Here is a 16,655-nt window from a genome sequence, read left to right on the forward strand (position 1 = left end):
TATACTAAGTTTGGAGGACCAACAATAGCTTGAAAGCGGAGGCGGACTATGTTAATTAAATACCTCAATGGCATCAAAGCAAGCATACAAAAACTAATCCATTGAATGCTTGCCTAAACATTTTTTTTTTTTACTAATAGGCGACATGTGTCCTCCATTTAAAGGATTTTCAAAGGGGCAGACAGATACGGAGGTGCACCAGTTACGGTACCTTACAGACCTCTTAGGAGAATTACCTACTCTATAACACCAGAGGTGAAATCACTATTTTCCCCATATGAGACCCACACCTAGGCCGTGAACAACACATAAATAGTACTGAACATAAACAGTATTATAGGGGGAGGGCCCCCCCCGGGTATTATATCATGGGACTATTCATATTTATTTATTAAAAAACAAACGCTTGCTTACATGAAGCACTGAAGCAGTAAAGGGAAAGGCTACGTTTTTTAGGAAAAAATAAGTTTTTGTCACACTTGCTGTCTTAGACTACACGAACTTACGGCTTTAAAACCACTAGCGTGGGTCCATTTCAGTAATCGATGCATCATTCACAGTTTTCTCACTTTTTTGAGAAGAAGATTCATCTATCATTGACTGAACCCTGTTCATCATGTAGCTTGGAAAGTAGTAAGTAGGCGGAGAAGGTGCTGGAAGAGAAGAAGAGTAACTATTGAGCATGAGAACAATGGATGTCATGCTTGGCCTCTGTGTTGGATCTTCATGGACACAAAGCAATCCAATGTGTACGCATCTCAGCATTTCTTCAGTTCGGAAATCATCACCATCTAAGCTCTGGTCCTTCAAGTCCAATGGCGTTCCTCCTGTCCAGTGCTGCCACACCTTTTCAATTCACAAGCCAAACAGTTATCCATATTTGTTCTTTACAATGTTAATTAAGTGATGGTGTCAGTACTTACATAAGTCAGAAGATCAGGAGCATTCTCAGATGCGTGGAAGCCACTGTTCTTCCGACCTGTCACGATCTCCAGAACCAACACTCCATAACTATAAACATCTAATTTAGTTGAGAACACGCCTTGCCGAACATACTCCGGAGGCATGTATCCACTGCATGTCAAATCATGCTTTTTAATACTCTGGGATGCCCTATAAATACCATGATTAGTATGCACTGCACTTACTATGTTCCAGCTATTTGGCTGGTGTTTCCTTGTGTTTCATCAATATCAAACAGCTTAGCGAGACCGAAATCTGAAATTTTGGGATTCATATCGCCATCTAACAAAATGTTACTTGCTTTCAAGTCTCGGTGTATTATCTTGAGACGTGAATCTTCATGGAGATAAAGAAGCCCCCGTGCAATGCCTTCGATGATCTTGTATCTGCTTCTCCAGTCCAGTTGTCTCCTTCTTACAGAATCTGTATAAAACCAAATGTTTATATGAGAACTGTAGTAATTATTTAGAGATAAAATATGCGAATATGTTGAAACTGAAAAGTGCCTTGTGAGTACCAAACAAGAATTTGTCCAGGCTGGTATTAGGAAGGTACTCATAAACAAGTAGCCTCTCCTGTTCTTGTAAGCAGCAACCCAAAAGCCTGACAAGATTCCTGTGCTGAAGTTTAGCGACCAAAAACACCTCATTCTTCAGCTCAATTAGTCCTTGAGATGAATTCCCTGACAGTCTTTTCACAGCTATCTGCTGTCCATCATCCAGAACTCCCTGTTTCAAATCAATGATTCAGTATAAAACATTTCACACAAAAAACTATCCTTCAAAAGAAAAAAAAAAAGAAAAGCTTGAGCAGAGACTTTGACCTTATAAACAGGTCCAAATCCACCCTGTCCCAGCTTGTTAGCTTCAGAAAAGTCATCAGTGGCTTCCTTGAGAGTAACTAAATCAAATAATAAAGATTCTGCATCTGGGAGCTCTTGTTCATCTCGTCCATCTAGTACAACAGGACGGTGTTTGGCTGGATACAAAACATGGATTGAAACAAAAAAATTTCTAAACATCAGAATATCAGATTGGAGGGAAAAAAATTTTGTTTGTTATGACCCTTGAATACTTTTTTGTGGTTTTTTGGTGGCCATCTGTTAGTTCTTTTGTTTAATGGCAGCTTGGCTCATATAATTTTTTTAAAATAATTCTTGCTTACCAAAAAGAATCAGGTACAAGGCAGACAATTTGGAGAACTCACCATTGATTTTTTTTGCTCTCTTTTTGTTCACCCATCTTTTACGCAGGCAAAAGCAGGTGACTGGCAGGAGCACAACTGCAGCAACTGCAGGAATTGCAATAGCTGCAATAACTGTTGCAGTTTTGTTACTTTTCCCTGCATGAAATGTATATAACAGTTCTTTATGTTATGTGATTCTTGAATGCCTCAAAAGCAATGGCAGCATACTGCACCTGGCACTGAAGAAACAGGTGGGGATGTTCTTACAATTGCATCTGCAATGAGGAATGGATGGTGAATTAGGGAAAATGTTTGTGATTGGTACCTGAAAAGCTTTAATTAAGCAAGATTTACCGGGTGGAGAAGAAACTGGCGGAGAAGTGTCTGCATTGATTGCAGAGAAATTGTAGAAGGGATACACTTCAAACCTCAGATAACAACTCATTCCAAGAAGGACCCCACCTTGCTGGTGCCCATTACCCAAATTCTTAATTTGTGGGATATAACTGCTAAGACACGTGTTGCAGTCTTCCTTGGACAAGTCCCTAGTGCACATTAGCAACCCATAGATCTTTTTCTAAGCTTGTGAAGTCAACGGAGCCAATAGCAAACAAACGGGTTGATCCAGAGGCTTTCACAGCAAGGCCGTACATGAGTTGCCCAAGCAATTTGTTAAACCTTTCAGGTTCAGACGCATTGCCGGTATTCCAAATAAAATATTTCACCGAAGTGTCAACAGAGGAGAAGAAGCTCTGGTTGGAGTATCTTAGGATGCAATTGCCTAACCAGATAATCGCACTCTTCTGTTGTGGGCATAGTTGGATTATTTGTTGCACTGATGAATTCACACAATTGTTGCAAACATCGATGGAGACATCGCCTCTGCATAGCGCTAGGGCCGTAGGCATGCTCTGTTGCGTCACCTTTAGTGTCATTGTAGAAGCCAGTGGCCGGAGTGTTGGAGATGAGGGAGGTGAAGAGAAGATTGAGGCTGGTTTCGAAAAGTGCTGTTGCTTGTGTAGTTCGAATCAGAAGAGCAAATTTGAGCAGCATCAGAGAGAAAAATATGTGGGATGCACGAGAAGATGATGGCGATGAGAAGGAAGCAGCAAGAAGGCATTGTATCTTTGCTCATTGTGTTCACTTATGGGAAGAAGAAGATGACTACAAATTAAAGGTCTGGCTTGCATTCCGTCTTGAGGTGGTTTGCATTCAATTTCCATAAGAGACTCTTATAATAGCACAAGTCCTCTTGCAAGACTTGTAACCCCTTCGATACGTAACTAGAGTTTTTCCAGGCGGACATTAATTTGACTGTTGACCATGTGGACATTACTTTTGAAATCCCAAGCATACTTCTGGGGAGAGGACCTGTGTGGAGCTGGGGAGTGGGGCCAAGGGATCCAATTCAACTAAAGCTAACTCAAAGGTTTTGACTGAATCGGATCGGTCTCAAACTCAAATGTCTGGGCCAAACCAGACTCCCAAGCATTTGTCGGATTCAAAGCAGACTGCTGAGCCCAAGCATCCGATTAAGCCAGATCAGCTACAGTCAAATCCAAACCAGCCTGCAACCGAGCCCAATCTGATCATGGTTGTCTCAGACTCCGTAATTGGTTCAGCCAGTTTGTCAAGATCAACTTCAGCCAACTGCAATTGTTAAATGACCCGTGAAATCTATTGAAATTGGGCTAATTACTAGGCCTACTTCACCCTTGAATGACAATGTTAACGTATCCTCTCTAATTTATTTGAGAACATTGTTGATGGCTTATCGAGGTCTGAGGATGATTTTTGTGATGGTTCCAAACCCCATTTGCCCAGGGCCTCTCTCAAGGGCATTTTTTTTTTTAATAAAGTGGATGACCACGAATTTATTAAAAACCAAATGAGTACTAAACAAAAGAGAACAAAAACAAGCACAAAGAGGAAAATAGCAACAAAAGAGAGAAAAAGACAAAGGATAGTAGAAACAATGAAAAAGCAGAACACAAAAGGAGACTAGGTGAGCATCACAAAGGATGTTGCACACCTAGAGACTACAAACAACAAATAAACACACAGCGACAGAGAAGACGAAGCACACAGAAAGACAACAGAGGTCAACTTAATCAGGCAAAACAAGATCACTTCGAAGTTGAGGTGAAGTGTTGGTGGCGAAATCTGCCAATCTAGCACTCAAGAAGTTGAGAAAGCACTTAATATTTTGGATAGTCACTGGGAGGCTAGTCTCTAGCTGCAGAAATCTAAACAAGTCGCAAGTGAATAATTTTAAACATAATAGAAACTGGAGGAAGAACTTTATAGTTAAAAATATGATTGCTTCTTTCAAGCCAAATATTCCAGAAAATTGCTCTAGAAAGAAGGTCCATGATAGCACCCTAGCGCGCTTTCAAAGATGGAATCCAAGTAGTCCAAAGCTTTGTGGGGAATGTGGGAGAGATTGGAAGTTAAGATTATGTTTAAAAAAAACTCCAAATACGTCCAGAGAAATCACAATGGAGTAGAAGGTGGTCCACTGTTTTTGAGTTTGTATGACATAAAACACAAGCGTCAGTGGTGTTTTAAACATTGCAGCCTTTCTTGGCAAGGTTAGTAAGAGTTAAAATTTTATTTTCGCTTGCCAACCAGCAGAAGAGTGTAATTTTACTCAGAAATGGAGGGCAATCAAGGGCATTTTGTCTCAGGCTTTTGGTCAATGACCAAAGAAACATGCTGATAAACTCAGAGACCTGAACCCATGTCTAGAAACTCAAGTGGGGATCCCTTTGAGGACCTAGAGGGCAATCACTTGTTGGAGGAAACCCTAGGAGACTTCCCCGTGGAAGGTGACCGTTTCAAGCTTACTATGGGGAACCCTTCCATGGAGGTTGAGGTACGGGAACCACTTCGAGACCAGGAAGAGGAAAACTTTGTGACTGAGGACTCTGAATTAGAGTTTAATTGAGAGAACCATTAGAAAATTGATGCTAGATTTCTGCTTGGAAGACCCTATTTCCACCAAGGGACAAACCAGGTACCAGGCACAGTGTAAGATAGAAAAAGCCATCTTCAATGTGGAACAAGGAAGTTGGATAGCTAGCTCAACCACCTCGCTCAACCATGAAAAAATATGGGCCTAGTGTAACTTCTGAAGTACTAAAGGGAAGCAATCAAAGATGGAGGATTTCATGGCAATTGCGCAACACAGTCTAGAGTTCATGGAGTCCCTTACCATGGCCAATGATGCAAGTGCTAGCCCTTCTATTGGCATTCTCAACCTGGCTGTATGCTCTTAGGGTAATTTGTGTTGTATGTGATTTTGTTCCCCTCTTAGTGGACCCCTATATCTGTGTTCCTTTCCTCTGTTTGTCCATTGTCCTCTCGTCCTCCTCTTTGTCCCTCTGTAACCTCTCAGTTGTTCATTCTTTTCTTTAATGCCAGTGGTTTATCCATTTTTTACGAAAAAAAAAGTTGACCTCTTTGAACTTTTTTTTACAAAGTGGATATCACTAGGACATTCTACCTAACTTATTATTATTATTATTATTATTATTATTATTATTATTATTATTATTATTATTATTATTATTATATCATCAAAATTTTTATAGAAATGAATAAACCACATTCATTAAAAAAAAAAACTATTACAAACAAACTACTACAACAACATAAAAATAAACACAATAATAGGAAGAAATAATTACAATATGCAAAATGAAACAAAGAAACACAACATGAACAGACCCTGGAACACCTTGGGACAAAGAAGCTAAGTGCCAGTCGGTCATGTTTTACACCTATTCACTCGACAGGTGGATGGCTAAAGGGAGATAAGGATATTCGGGCGACTTTCACCAATCACTTCCATCTGCAGTTTAGAGCTAAAAGGGATTTCCTTTTTTAGCCGATTGGTCCCATCTCTTCAATTTTAAAACTCATATTGACCTCAAAGTCCCATTTTCTCTGGAAGAAATTAAAAGAGAGACTTTCAATCTGAGGGTTGATAAAGCTCCAGGCCCTAATGGGTTCCCTTTGGCGTTCTTCCAAAAATATTGGGATACGATCCAACCAGATTTGACATGTCTCTATATTGATTTTTTTGAAGGGAAGATGAATTTTGGAATGCATCAACTGGGTTAATATTGTCCTCATTCCCAAAAAGAATGGCACAGCTGAGATTGGGGACTTCCACTCGATTAGCCTAATCAACGTCATTTTGAAAATCATTTGTAAGATTTTGGTAACCAAACTTGGTCATGTGATTAATTCCTTAGGAGACAACGTCCAATACGCCTTCATTAAGGGTTGAAGTTGCTTGGTTCTTATCACTCTAACAAGGGAATTATCATGCGAAAAATACATGCCAAAACGTAGTGGATAACAAAATTTTTTAATAGCAAGTAAATATGATAAAACCCTAGCGCATGCCAGAACTAGGATAAAATTCTAAATAAATAGATAATTAAAAGTTATACCTTTCTTTTGATGACGATTCTGAACGCACCCTTGTTTCCCCAAAATCGAAAGGGACTGCGAATCGCGACTCCCCTCTACTATCACGTACACACGAACGCCTCTGGAAATCAAATAGGTATGCTAGTACCTCAAGAAACAATACTTGTTTCTTGGTTTGAATAGTAAGCACCCAAGATTCAAGAGAAAAGGGGCTGTAGGTGTGGCTGCGGCGGGTTCCGGCAGTGGGATCCGACGGCGGTGGCCAAAGGAGAAGAGTGGGTGGCGGCTAGGGTTTCTTAAGAGACAATCTCTCAATCACTCTATTTTTTTTTTCCTTCTTTTCATATTAGGGTTAGACCACCTATTTATATTAGAAACCCAAAATCTTAATTTATGAAAAAACCCTTCACTCCTAATCAAATTAGGAATCTCTTCTTTACTTGATTAATTAAACCATTTAAATTAACCAAATCGATTAGATTGGATCAACACTTAATAAGACCCAACACGAAGAAGCTATTCACTCCACCTAATTTAGGTTTTTCACCAAAGCCCTAAATAGGTGGTCCAATAAGTAACAAATACTGAACCTTGATCCCGACATTCTTAGTGTACGATCTTGTAAGTCCATTTAACATTGGCAATGAGCTTAAACAATTTTAACGCTCATAAATCATAATTATTCTCTAGCAAGATGATACGATTACCCAATATTAAATGAAGGTCAATTTTGAGAATTAACGGAACCTATCGCAACCTCATACAATCCTTTGCCACTGAATATCTTAATTAGAATAAGGCATGGAGCAAGCCACCCTTATTTTAATGCTAATTAATTTCTTGATCTTTTAGTGAACTGACTAGGTCAAGTAAATGATAACTCTTATCATTTCCCTTGGGCGTGGCCACGCACTACTCAGTCTTACCAATCTAGTGGCCGGTGATATTCACTCTCTCTACAGAGAGAGACAATCCCTTCACTTCACTCATGTCTCTCAGCATGAACCGTGACATGCCCAAACATACCCGTACTTGTCACTCAGTTACGAATGATGTTAGGCGTAAGTTAAAGCATGTAAGAATTCATCCGAGACCCATAGTGATTTCAAGTCGAAGGATTCGAGTACAAGAATTTCTTGAGAAAAACACTTATGACTTTACAACCATATAGTGTTCTCAAGAGAGGATCGATCCAGATACACTGTTCCCTAACATGTATTTATGTCCTTTGATTGATATCTCATATCCTATGACCCATAAAACAAGGCCATCTCACGAAAGGCATACTAGTCTTAATTTATTTCATTCCCATGAAAATAATCGACTAGGGACATTTAGAATATTGTTCTAGTTTATGCTTCAAGGTTTTACTATCCAAATCACGCATTTGATAATTTGAGCAGAACCAATATTCAAAAATATTTTATCTTATTAACTATGCACATAAATAATAATAGATAAAACGATGTCTCATAATAATTATCCGAATAATAAGAGTTCATACAATGTATTGGAGCTAGGGCTTACACTAACAGAAGTATCATTGACAACATCATTGTTGCAGAGGAACTGATCTTTAGTATCCAAAAGCGTAACTTGAATAGCCAAATTTTTAAGGTGGACTTCTCTAAAGCCTTTGATATGGTGGATTGGGGGTTCCTCTTGGACATTCTAGTTGCTAGGGGTTTTGGCTCTCCTTGAATTTCCAGGATCCATTCCATCCTGGTTACTTCCAAGGCCATTATTCTCATCAATAGTTCGTCGTCAGGTTATGTCCGTTATTAGCGTGGTCTCCAGCAATGCGACCCTTCCCCCCTTTCCCCCTTCTTTTTGTCTTGGTCGCGGATGTTCTTAACGCTATGTGATCTCATGTACTTTCTTTTAGTGTTTTGTCAGGGGCTCCCCTTGGTGTTCACAGCAGTATGTATCATCTTTAGTATGTTGATGATCTTCTGCTACTCACAACCGGGGGGCCAGAGGACCTTAGAATTTTCAAATTAACCCTGCTCTGTTTTGAAGGAGTATTAGGTTTGAAGGTCAATTTTTAGAAAAGTTACTTATATTGACTGCCCTTGGTACTCTTCCTGTAGAGATTGATGCCTTAACTCTTAACTATTCAGTGGACCAGTTCCCAGTTGTCTACCTTGGTGTCTCTTTCTTAGGTAGACAACCCCACAAGCAAGATTGGCATAAATTTACACATTCTATTAACAATCATTTTGCGGCTTGGAAAAATCGCTCTCTTTCTCTCGAGGGCCGTATCATTCTGATCAACGCAATTTTTTCTGCTTTGCCTACCTACTGGATGTATATCTTTGACAAACCCAAATGGGTGCATCAGAATATAGAAAGCATCAGGCGTGATTTCTTATGTAGTGGTTGGGATATCTCCAGACCCAAATACCAGTTAGTGGAATAGAGACAAATTTTTAAATCTAAAGACTAAGGTGGATGAGGCATTCCTAATTTAGCAAATTTTAATCAGGCTCTATTAGGAAAATGATGGTGGAAATTCTCCACTTATATTAATCTCTATTGGTCCGAGATCATTACCTTCAATTATGTGCCGAATGGAGGATCGATTTCTCTCTTTCATGCTACTTCAAGGATTAAATCCTTTTAGAGCTGCTTTCCTTTGTAGCATTGATGTTTCCATCAAAGACGAGAAAGACACCTCATTCTGGTTTGATCAGTGGTTTGAGGGATCCATGCTGAAATACAAATGGCCTAATCTTTTCACCCAATGCAAGGATCCCCTCAGCTTAGTCGCAAACTTCTTTCTTTCACAATGGATCCAAATTTGGTGGAGTTCCTTCTATTGAGGCTGCCTTTGCTTAATGGATTATCTTAAGGAAGAGGTGTTAAATCATGGAGATGGAGCGATAAGGGCTTCTTGGTGAAATCTTTCTACAATTTCCTCAATGATGGCGGTGCTCATTGCTCCTTTGGCAAGACCCTCTAGGAAGGTCCTTGCCCACTTAAAGTTAAAGCTTTTTCCTAGTTGGATCTGAACAACAAAATCTTATCTCAGGAAAATTTGGCTCATCGAGGTTGCAATATAATTTCTACTAACACCTGTGTCCTCTACAATGCTACAAAGGAAAGAGTAGACCATCTTTTGATTCATTGTTTGTACTCTGCTATGATTTGAGCCTACTTCACTGTGCTTTCCATTTAGCAACTCCCACCACCTTTTCTGAGGCTTGGACCTCTTGGATTATGTGGGTTGGGTTGGGTTGGGGAGAGGGGGGGTTGTGCATAACTCTAAGCCACTGGGTCTCTTTACTTTTGTTGTTGTTGATGTGTATGCCCTTATTTGTAAAATTGATTGTTTACTTATTGCTTGGATCAATGCAGCCTCTAATTCAGCTAGATCTAAACTCAAGGAGTAGCTCGCCTCGATCAAGTGCAGTCTCATTTTTATGGGAGCTAGGATCCCAGTCCTCCCTATGCCTTTAGCTCCAGCAAGTGAGCCAGATGACTCTCCATTGACGGCGCCTCCTTAGTCTGAGCTCCTCTGTTCCTCTCCATCCAGTTCGTGGATGATTTTTGTTCCTCCTTTTTACTTCCTTTTGTTGTTGTTCTTTTTGTTTCTTTCTATCCTGGGTTTCACTCCTGGTGACCAGGTTGTTGTTGTGTGCATGTTTTGTATTTCTGCTTTCCCTTTTGTAATGCATTTATGGTTTATCCACTTCTTTAAAAAAAAAATTGGTAAAACAAGGAAAATAATTTAGTCAACATAGGGCAACCACATTTGCTTGCAAATATTGACTTCATACCAAAGTCATAGTACTCTATTCCCAGTCATAGTACTTTCCCATGGCCTCGATTCAACCGTAAAGTTTCATTCTAGAACTCCGCTGAAAGTTTCAATAAGCCTCTGCCTCTAACCATTGAATTAGACCAAAGCCCTCAGCAAGAAAGTTTCCAACTGCGTTGAAAAAGCTCTACATTTATTTTTCTTTTATGACAAGAAACAATTCTACTTTGAACTTATATAACCACACGTTCAACTCCTTTCGGCTCTTTACCTCCAATTTCCACACATTATGCATCATCATAATCCCAAACTCTTCCTCTCATTAGCTCTTCTTCTTCTACCTTGTGTCATCAGCATTGATCCTCTCTTTAGTATATGCTCAAGCTCTGATGACTATTCTGTTTCCCAGACCTTCAAACACAACTTAAACAAGTTGATGTATACTCTTGCTAATCAGTTGGCCAGGGCCATAATCAAGTTAATGGTCTTGTTCTTTGCCGTGGTGATCTCAAGAATGTAGCCTGCTCGACATGCATCGGTGCTGCAGAAGCCCATGTCCGCAAACTGTGTCCTTTCAAAAAGGAAGCCACCATATGGTTTGATGCTTGCCTCTTTCGCTACTCGAATAATAAATTCTTTGGTGAATTAGACAATAGCAACGAGTTCTGCATGACTAACACTCTCAATGTATCCGTTAACTCTGTGGCATTTAATATGAAAGTGTGAAGAGAAACAATGATAAGAAATAACTATGAGTGGCTTTGTGGGCATGTGCATGTTAGTCACATGTTGACTTATGTTATATAGATAGATTAGCATATATGATTATGTTAGTATATAAGGATATATTAGCATATAATATATGCTAATAAGATTATCTCTCATTGAGTTGGGGATGAGGTATATATAAGTCAGGATTTTCTTATTGTTTTCTTCTTGAGACGAGCTTGAGAGTTGTTCAAGCCATCGGAGATATTCTTCATAGTGGATTTCAATTCCCGACCCCCATGGAGACGTAGGCAAGAGTGCCGAACTCCACGTAATTACTATGTCGTGGTTTGTGTGTGTTTTTTCTTTCTTTCTCTATTATTGCCCTATCTTTGCATGTGTTTTGGAGACTAACCTTGACAGGTTATTGGAACATCTACGGGTGTGTTAGTGCTTCCGAAAGGGGTCTTAAGTGAAGCCTTAAGTCCCCCCATCAGAAAGTTACTGAGTTGATGCATAGATTAGCACTGGCAGCTCATCTTTCACCATTACTGTATGCCACCGGAGAGTTGGAGATTGGAGAATCAGAGAAGCTTCATGGTTTGGTTCAGTGTACAAGAGACCTCTCTGGAGGAGATTGCAAGAAGTGCCTTGAGAATGCTATTGGTGAGCTTCCTAGTTGTTCTTATGGGAAGCAAAACGGAAGACTTATGGGTGGGAGTTGTAACATTAGATATGAATTGTACCCTTTCTTTGATGCTTAGCAGGAGAATATTGCAATGTATATACTTTTTTTTTTAATAAAAATTACATTAATTAGATTTTTGAAACTAATTATGGCATTTACATTATAAAGAAATGCATGCTAGCTGGTAGTCAAATCCAAGTTAAATGAGCATGATCATCATATAAGGAAATGTGTTCCTCAAGCTTTATAGGCGCAAAGAAGAGAGATTTGATCTGGTTCTCCTTGTCCTGATCTGGAGCTCCATGGCCGTCGCCATGCTGGTATACATAGTGCATAACCCTTGCAAGATTCATGGCCGCAATACCAAAGAAAAGTGATAGTGGACTGCAATTGGCAAGCCCTTCAGTGAGTTCTTTCCATGATTTGTCAATCAGATTCCATACTTTTTTACGTGCTTGATCTTCAGTCATGTTGTACTCAATCATGTAGCAGTGTATGGATGTTGGCGTATCACCTCTCTCTAACTCTACCTGCAATTTTACAGAAATAAACTCATTAATAGTCATTCGCATAAAGCTGAAAGCTTTTAAGTTCATTCATCCCATGCTTACTGCAGATGTCGCTATATTGTTCAAAAGTCTAAAGATCATGGACGAAGACTTGATGAGATTTGGGTTGTTCATCAAGTGCTGAAATCCTTCCTTTGTCTTCCCCTGTTCTGATGTCAAGAACACATGTACCAATATAACATTCCCTGACGCTGACATCCAACCATTGTTAAGGTACTCCTCAAGGCTTGGTTTATAACCACTGTAATGCCACTCTGCTTCCTTTAAGAAAGCTTTGCATAGATCTGCCCACCGTAGTAAAAAAAAAAAATTCAATTACTAGCTCTCTGCTTTGATTACAAAAAGAAATCAAGGATTTACAGCTTTTCCAATATAAGGCATAGCGTCCAGTCCCTCAATTTTCTGAATTTTATTAGCCAATTCCTCTGCACTGTTATAGATAGAATTGTACAATATCTTCATGTACTCTGGAAGGTCTTCACTCCCATCACATTCCCACCTTTCAACTGCCCTAGTAAAGAGCTGAAGTTCATCCAATGATCCATAAACATCATAAACATCATCCAATATTGTTATCAAAGTCATAACTTTTGTGAGTTCTTCTCTACAGAACCCATGCTGTGGATCAAACACAATTCCAACTGCATAAAAGAAACACTCTACTAGCCTGTCCCTTGCAAAGGTTGTTCTCTCTCCAAGTCCCAACACTTTCCACCAACTAATTAAACATGAAACAGAGTTAATTTTATATGAATTAGAAAGATTATTAGTAAAGTTAATTATCACACTCACTTTATCATTTTCTTGAGTTCGTTCTGGTGTGTGCTCTGGACCAGGTTGAAGTCAACCTTGGCAAGTTGAAGCAAACTTGGATTCATGTTTTCTGAGTTCTTATATTGGTCAATATACCATCTCGCCTCCAACCTTGGAGTCCTCCAATGTAATGGAAGTTCCGATGAACGTTCCACTTTGTGCTTCAAATGTGGATGCATGCATGGAATTAGATTAAGAAGATGTTCAGTAGTGAAATCCCTAGCTTCCTCCAGTGTTTTCTCTCCATCAAAACCCAGAAATGAAGCTTCATACAAACTCAACAACCCCTGAACATCATTCTGAAGGGACACCCTAAAACTCCTCTTCTCACCTTTGAAATGACTGAATATATCTGTGAATGCATGAAACCATGATCACCAAATTAAATCAGTTAACCAGTACATATATTTAAGAAAACAACCTGCGTATATATGGAGCTAGTTTTCAATGTGTATTTATACCTTGAGAGACATCAAGTCCATGCTGCCTAAGCAATCCAAAGAACAGAGCTATGGCATGGAGGTCTTCTTTCATTACTTCCAAAACGTGATCACTCTTGTCAGATATGGAAGTAAGTGCATGCATGATCTCTTCTTCAAAGTGATGGCCTAGACCAAGTCGTTCCACATCATCAATCAACTGAAGTCTAGCCACCAATTTGTTCTCTTGATTGATTAATAAGCATCTCACCTCCTCCTTCAGCTTCTCTAGTGGTACTGTTGCATGTGTCTTAACCTGCATAAACTTTGCACATAATAGTACGAAAATCAACAACAATATCAAGAACTTAAGAACTAATAAGACCAAATTGTTCAGCAGTGATCACATGAACATAGGCACTGTCTAATGACTTGATGGAGTTGTAATCCCACTTGTTCGGCTGGTAATTAGCTGACCGCCTTAAAGGTGGTTCTGGTGACTTGACGGTGACCGCGGTGAACGAGGGATCAGTGGCCTTGCATTTAACAAGTGAGGCATTATTTACTGCAGTTAATGGCATTCTCTTCTTGCTCATTTAGAGCATAAAGGCTAGAATAGGCAAGAATGTAATTATGGCTTGCCATTCTTCTCATTTAGTTGAGTAACTTACTCAAGGCTGGCTTGGGAGCTGATGAGGATATATATAGACCCCATCTCTGTCCAACCTTGTTAAGAATGGCTGTAACTTTCATAATGCAACAGATACCTGTGTCCTGTGTTACAACAATTCTGAAACGGTTGACCATCTTCTGATTCACTATGAATTTGCTTCCCGTATCTGGGCGTTCTATGTGAACAATCTACATTTACTTACGACTCCAAATTCGCTTGATCAAGTTTGGTTGACTTGGATTCCTTCCCTGGACGCGCATAGAGGCACCTTCTGGGATCTCCTTACTAGAGCTATTTTATGGAATATCTGGTTGGAAAGGAATAACAAAATATTCAATCTTACCTTTCTTCCCACAACTGCAATCTTGTTTAAAATTTCTCATATGCTTATTGATTGGTGTTCTGTAGCTAGGGATCCTACTCTGCAAGTTTCCAGTGATTCCATATAGTCCGTCAAGCGCTCTCTCGACTTCCTGAGCGCCAGATCAGCGGATCTCGCCAGCAACTAGATATAGACGCTTCTTCAGGAGTGAACCCTCTGAGTCTGATTGAGTTGACCTTTGTTGCCTCTTGGTGTGCTTCGTCTTCTCAGTTTTAGACTGGGGGTTTCTGTCGGTGTTTGTTGCTTCCGTTTTCTTTTGTTGTGGGACTCGCACACGCCGGTGTAGCGTCCTTTTTATCCCTCATGCTTTCCGCTTTTGTTATTTTTTTGACTCGCTTTTTCTGTTGCCTCTGCTTTGTTGTTCGGTGCTTTTATTTTCCTAATAAATGCGTGGTTTATCCACTTTACTCAAAAAAAAAAAATTGTGTGATCAGTTCTGCGGCAAAGGAACTGTAGTTCTGATGTTATGCAGCTTTTGTTAATTTTTTTTATTTTTATTTTATTAATTTTATTTGTGAGTGTGTGTGTTTTCTAGATGCACTCGCTTGTTCACATCTTGGAGAAAGAAGGTTAGGATGGAATTATTTATTTATTTTTTTTCAAATCAAATCATGGGGAAGGTTCTAGATTTTGGAATTTTAGGATGGAATACTTTTTTTCAGGTTAACCATCCCTATCCTTGTATTGCTTGCGGAGACTTCCATGTATTATATAAATCATAATTTCTTAGAAAACACGGATCAAGAGGTAATTTGGAATTTTATGAGGAAATACTTTTTTTTAAAAAAAATGGATAAACCACTTCGAATTAATAAAAGCGAAAAATACAAAAGTCACTAACCACTAGCTGTGGTAAAATACAACAAAAGAGTACAACATAAAAGGGCCGCCAAAGCCCCCAAAAGAGCAACTAGCTCAAGACCTAGCTAGCCAGTGTTTAGGTCATTCGTCTCCTCTGAAAGCCGAGTCACATCGAAATCTTTCACACGAGGGCCAAGAAACTCCAAACTTCATCTGACAATGTTGATATCCTCATCCAGCTTCTCTCTAGGTCCCTCTGCAATAGAAGAGCACCAAGATACAAGCATTCGATCAATTTTCACAATAAAACAATGTGCATGCATAACATTGGCATTGAAAATACAATTATTCATAGCAATCCAGATATTCGAAATAATTGCTTTCGCTACTAAGTCCCCAAAAGCCATTCTCTCAGGATGCAAACATGTTTTCCACCGGCCCCAAAGATCCTTGAGAGAAGACGATAACTGTGGAAACTGAAGTATTCTAATGAAGTAATCCCACACATGGTTGGCAAACGAGCAATGAATGAATAGGTGATCAACTGACTCAGATCCAGTGTGACACATGACGCAGGTATCAATAGGCAACTTGTTACATCTCCTTCGTATTATAACTATCCCTCTCTTAGTATTAGTTCCAGAGACTTACCTGAATTACGAAGATCAAGAGGTCATTTGGATGTAAAGAATGGGTATTATTGGAATTAGAATTATAATAATATTTACTTAATTATATTTAAATGTATTATTAAAATGGGAATGAAATCAATGAATACCACAAACAACTTTTTTTTAATGTGGTTTATTCATTTTATTTCAAAAATAATAACAATAATAATAATGGATACCACATAGAATGAGATTTTCTGCACTCTACCGTCAAGAAATTCTACTACCTCAAGTTGGAGGGAACAGAGTGACACTGTTAATTGATTGTGAAATGACACCTGTCTTTCGTCAAGATTTAAGTTAAAATAAATAATAATAAAAGTGTTAATTTAAATATTTGATTATAATAATTATTTTGAAGGATGATATTAAAATTTTTTATAAATAATAATTAAACATTATTCAGTATTTTATATATGAGAAAGTGTTGGCTGTGGACGTTCACAGATGTCCACAGGCATGCACAGTAGAATTAATTTAGCTACAGTTAGAGCTAATCTTGTAGTTTAGTTTGGGTTTATAATATATTTACTGTAGTTCTAGTAGAAATAGAGTTTCAGATTTGTTTAGTTACTGTGCATAG

General features: G+C 38.9%; 2 protein-coding genes across 2 annotated transcripts; both read right to left on the reverse strand.

Moving 5' to 3' along the window:
* Positions 1 to 289: 289 nt before the first annotated feature.
* LOC120267512 (putative receptor-like protein kinase At4g00960) lies at positions 290 to 2,746 on the reverse strand. The gene is made up of 8 exons (XM_039275187.1): positions 2,503 to 2,746; positions 2,382 to 2,423; positions 2,170 to 2,304; positions 1,787 to 1,941; positions 1,481 to 1,691; positions 1,149 to 1,386; positions 924 to 1,074; positions 290 to 846 (listed from the first exon to the last, which is right to left on the reverse strand). Exons 1-8 carry the CDS (start codon positions 2,702 to 2,704, stop codon positions 520 to 522), a joined length of 1,461 nt encoding a protein of 486 aa, XP_039131121.1. The 5' UTR covers positions 2,705 to 2,746; the 3' UTR covers positions 290 to 519.
* A 9,186-nt stretch (positions 2,747 to 11,932) lies between these two features.
* On the reverse strand, positions 11,933 to 14,141 carry LOC120266745 (alpha-terpineol synthase, chloroplastic-like). Its single transcript, XM_039274407.1, has 6 exons — positions 13,953 to 14,141; positions 13,588 to 13,861; positions 13,106 to 13,478; positions 12,674 to 13,031; positions 12,356 to 12,574; positions 11,933 to 12,274 (listed from the first exon to the last, which is right to left on the reverse strand). Exons 1-6 carry the CDS (start codon positions 14,139 to 14,141, stop codon positions 11,933 to 11,935), a joined length of 1,755 nt encoding a protein of 584 aa, XP_039130341.1.
* Positions 14,142 to 16,655: the final 2,514 nt, after the last annotated feature.

This window comes from Dioscorea cayenensis, chromosome 8, assembly GCF_009730915.1.
Source record: "Dioscorea cayenensis subsp. rotundata cultivar TDr96_F1 chromosome 8, TDr96_F1_v2_PseudoChromosome.rev07_lg8_w22 25.fasta, whole genome shotgun sequence".
Lineage (NCBI taxonomy): Eukaryota > Viridiplantae > Streptophyta > Magnoliopsida > Dioscoreales > Dioscoreaceae > Dioscorea > Dioscorea cayenensis.

Bases quoted from the DNA above. Each gene is read 5' to 3' on its own strand.
- LOC120267512 (XM_039275187.1), bottom strand. From the start codon at position 2,704: ATGTGCACTAGGGACTTGTCCAAGGAAGACTGCAACACGTGTCTTAGC. The intron at 1,387-1,480 runs GTACTCACAAGG...GGTTTTATACAG, and splicing joins CCTGGACAAATTCTTGTTTG to ATTCTGTAAGAAGGAGACAA. The intron at 1,075-1,148 runs GTAAGTGCAGTG...TTTGACATGCAG, and splicing joins AGCCAAATAGCTGGAACATA to TGGATACATGCCTCCGGAGT.
- LOC120266745 (XM_039274407.1), bottom strand. From the start codon at position 14,141: ATGAGCAAGAAGAGAATGCCATTAACTGCAGTAAATAATGCCTCACTT. The intron at 13,479-13,587 runs GTATAAATACAC...ATGCATTCACAG, and splicing joins TGGACTTGATGTCTCTCAAG to ATATATTCAGTCATTTCAAA. The intron at 12,575-12,673 runs GTAAATCCTTGA...GCTTTCTTAAAG, and splicing joins TGCCTTATATTGGAAAAGCT to GAAGCAGAGTGGCATTACAG.